The 3,762-nt window shown below is 43.4% G+C and overlaps 1 protein-coding gene across 1 annotated transcript; it reads right to left on the reverse strand.

Moving 5' to 3' along the window:
* On the reverse strand, nt 498–3,524 carry DEFB116 (defensin beta 116). Its single transcript, XM_021078021.1, has 2 exons — nt 3,419–3,524; nt 498–1,267 (listed from the first exon to the last, which is right to left on the reverse strand). The coding sequence occupies exons 1-2, from the start codon at nt 3,474–3,476 to the stop codon at nt 1,062–1,064; spliced, it is 264 nt and encodes an 87-aa protein (XP_020933680.1). The 5' UTR covers nt 3,477–3,524; the 3' UTR covers nt 498–1,061.

A 3,762-nucleotide genomic window follows, 5' to 3' on the forward strand; every position in this document is an offset into this window, starting at 1 on the left:
TAGCATGTCAAATATTAGTTGTGACGAAGTTTGGAGTGGGAAAACAATATTCCTCAGTTCTCAAGAATGAAAGGATCTTAAAGGTCATCAAATAAAACCGTTTGTTCCAAATCCCTCTCTGATACCATAACCACCATCGTCTCTACCCCATGGCCAGAATTTCCCTCCAGCCTCTAAACTGGAAAAGTGCCCAGGGACAAGCCTGCTTATTCCACCTTCCAACAGCTCTACCAGTAAGACTTAGAAAAATTTGTCCTGCAGTTCCTGTTGTGGCTCAGTGGTTAACAAATCTGACGAGGAACCATGAGGTTGTGGGTTTGATCCCTGGCATTGCTCAGTGGGTTAAGGATCTGGCATTGCTGTGAGCTGTGGTGTAGGTTGCAGATGCGGCTCGGATCCCTTGTGGCTGTGGCTGTGGCGTAAGCCGGCGGCTACAGCTCCAATTAGACCCCCAGCCTGGGAACCTCCATATGCTGCGGCCCAAGAAATGGCACACACAAAAAAGAGAAAAAATGAAAGAAAAACGTGTCCTAATTTGTTCAACGGATTCCTACACTCAGTTCTAGCCATCCATCTGTCCGGTTCTGGTTCTTCCTAAACACATCATGGTTGTCTGAATATAAAAAGCCAACTCTGTTGTCCCTGTTCTGATCCGACCACGTTTACTCAGGGGACTTAAAGACCTCCTCTGCTTGTTCACTGGATCACCCAGACTCAATTCAGTTTTCACCCCTCCTCTGCAGCCTCCAGAACAAATTATAACCGTCTTCGTGTACCAAAGCAGAGCAGAAACGTGGTCTCCTCCCTTTCTTCAACATCTACCGAGCTACCCTCATATCTTATTTGCTTTTTTGCCCTTGTCTATACTCGGTGGCCCCCCAGCTCCCAGCCTAACCTTCCTTTCTCTGTCCAATAACGGCTGCTCACAGATGAAAGACACACACATGAGAAGGAATGCATTTTTATGGGAGGGATGTTCCAAGTGGGAGAGGAATTACCCCAGGAGGGGGTAAGGTTGCTGATATTCAAATCCGAGAGTAGCTTGAAGGGTTCGTAAAAGACTAGTTGGAGTCGGAGTCCGAATCCTCCTTCTCGTTAGCATTGGCTATTTTCTTAGAAAATTTCAGGCAACACTTCTGATCATCTAGACAGGTTAAGTATAGAATTTCATGTTTTCTGCAGGCATTTCGGCACGTGCCATGGTACAGCTGGCATGGATTCCAAGGCTCTTCCTGTTTCTTGCCGTAAGAGGATCTGAACAGACCACCTGGAAAAAACATAGCTATATTCAGTGTCTATGCAGCAGTGGTAACAGGAGTAGGGAGGCATGATTTAAAGACAAGCCCTAAGAGGAGTTCCCGTCATGGCTCAGTGGTTAACGAATCTGACTAGGAACCATGAGATTGCGGGTTTGATCCCTGGCCTTGCTCAGCGGGTTAAGGATCTGGCGTTGCCGTGAGCTGTGGTGTAGGTTGCAGGCACGGCTCGGATCCCGCATTGCTGTGGCTCTGGTGTAGGCTGGTGGCTACAGCTCTGATTGGACCCCTAGCTTGGGAACCTCCATATGCCACGGGAGCAGCATTAGAAAAGGAAAAAGGACAAACAAATAAACAAACAAAAAACAAAACGCATGTCTTTGATTCTTTCTAAGAGCTCCATCCAGAGTCAAAATCAATATGATATATGATTTTTCAGCCACGTGTGAAACCCAAACCTGATTCTCCTCCATTCACCTTCTGATGTTTTTCTTACTCATATATATTTATTTATATGTCATTTATATAAATAAATACATTATTTATAGTTTCATTCATTCAATAAACATTTACCAAAATCACACTGTACCAAGCACTCAGCTCATTATCAGTAATACATACATTTAAAAGACAGAGTCTTGTCTTTCAAAAAGTTTAATTTCATATGTATATGTTTGGGATGATGAAAGGAAAAAATGACTTTGATTGTCCCGGAAAAGTTTGTTCAGAACTGTTCCTGCCCATAAATTCTGCCAGGTAAAAGTATTACATAGTCATTAAGGACGCAACACTATGTGCAACTTTTGAAGCATAGAGTCCATCTTGCTCTTTTGCTTTTGTTTTCTGCAAACCCACCTGTGGTTTCTGCTATTCCATCATGGGAACTGAGCTTTACTGAACATGAGAACAAGTGTATCTCTAGGAAATAGAATGAAGCAAGGTGAGAAATAAGGAGTAGGTGAATGTGAAGTAGAAAGAAGATGGAGAAGGGAAGGAGAGAGGAAATAGAAAAAAGAGAGGGAGGAGAGAGAAGAAGAGAAGAAAGTGCCAGACATGGTAATTAGGAACTCAATCCCAAGAAAGGAGAAACAACCTTCATTTTCTGTAGGGTTGGGATGAAACTCGCATGTCTCTCTGTACTTTCCAAGGTTTTATAGGAGACACTTGAGGACCTTCCATCCTCCTGATTTCATTTATCCTCACTGCCTTAAGTTCCATCTATTGTTCTTCAGGGTCCCTGAAAATCACAATCAAGAAACTTTTTTTTTAAGAATTAAAATATGACTGGATATTTTTCATCCAGAATCTGTTCTCCCCATCTCAACAGAAACAGGTCTGCTCTGATGGATTTGACAATCTTACTCAAGTTTATTCACCTCCAAACTCAGTCTAAGCTAACCCCCTGCCTAGGTAAACTCCACATATGCCCTGGTTGAATAACCACCTATGTGAACCAAACACTTATCTAAATCCAGGCCCTATCTCTTCTGATAGCCACCGAAGGCTCAATTATGAAACTTAACACAAACATCACACTAGCCAAGCCACCCAATCCCAATTCAGAGCATCAACCCAAAATACAGCCCAATTACAATTCACTCTTCCCTAACCCCCAGTTCTGCCCAACTCCACCCCCAGATCAGTTCAACAAAAAATATCATTCCCTCTCCAGAATACAATAAAACATTAGTCCAGCCCAATTCTATAAATAGAATTGCTCACACACACCCCCTGAGCCCCACTCACTTTTTTGATATCGCTTTATCTCCAAGGTCACATACCACTCCTACCACAACTCACTCTCTAAACTCCAAACTCCCATTGATTCCTCCTATAGCTCCCCCACTTTGATCTAACCTCTTACACCTCATCCATGAATCAAGCTTCCATCCCAATTAGAGCATTACCTAAAAATGCTTCATGCTTCCATACTCCACTATCCCAGGAAAAATAAGAACATCAATCTCTTAAATTTGTCTTGGCAGAGAAAAACCAGGGGAGATCTAGACATGAGACGGAACTTGGGGGTAACATTCAAAGTCTGAGACCAGAAAAGTCTTTGGGTAGTGCCTGCTACATGTGAGTAGGAGTCATCTCAGAGGTTACCAAGATACCAATACCACAAGCAAGACCCCAGAACCTTTGAGAGAGGCCTGAGTTACCTGGAGTCTTATGAACCAGGATCAGAAGGATGGAAATGGTCATTAAATAAGGCTTCATGACTGGCACGTCCAGAGAGAATGGAGGGCTCTGTTGCAGGGGACAGAATAGATATCACTGCAGCACGTTAATAAACTCCCTTTATTAGTTCTGGAAATGGGCCAGGGTTGTGTTCAGTCAACTAAAAGGGATGAGACATACTTGAAGTCAGCCAGGCAGAAGGATAACAGGTATCACATATCTAAGCTGGGCACTCCATAAATGTGGAAGATTTGCCAGCAGCACCCATGTGAAGGTGAGCTTTTGTTCCCAGTAAGAAACAAAGGCAAATGAGAGCCAGTTGGCA

This window comes from Sus scrofa, chromosome 17, assembly GCF_000003025.6.
Source record: "Sus scrofa isolate TJ Tabasco breed Duroc chromosome 17, Sscrofa11.1, whole genome shotgun sequence".
Taxonomy (NCBI): domain Eukaryota; kingdom Metazoa; phylum Chordata; class Mammalia; order Artiodactyla; family Suidae; genus Sus; species Sus scrofa.

Coding starts and splice junctions, on each gene's coding strand:
- DEFB116 (XM_021078021.1), bottom strand. CDS start 3,476: ATGAAGCCTTATTTAATGACCATTTCCATCCTTCTGATCCTGGTTCAT. Junction 1,268..3,418: donor CCTGGTTCATAAGACTCCAG/GTAACTCAGGCC, acceptor TGTTTTTTCCAG/GTGGTCTGTTCAGATCCTCT.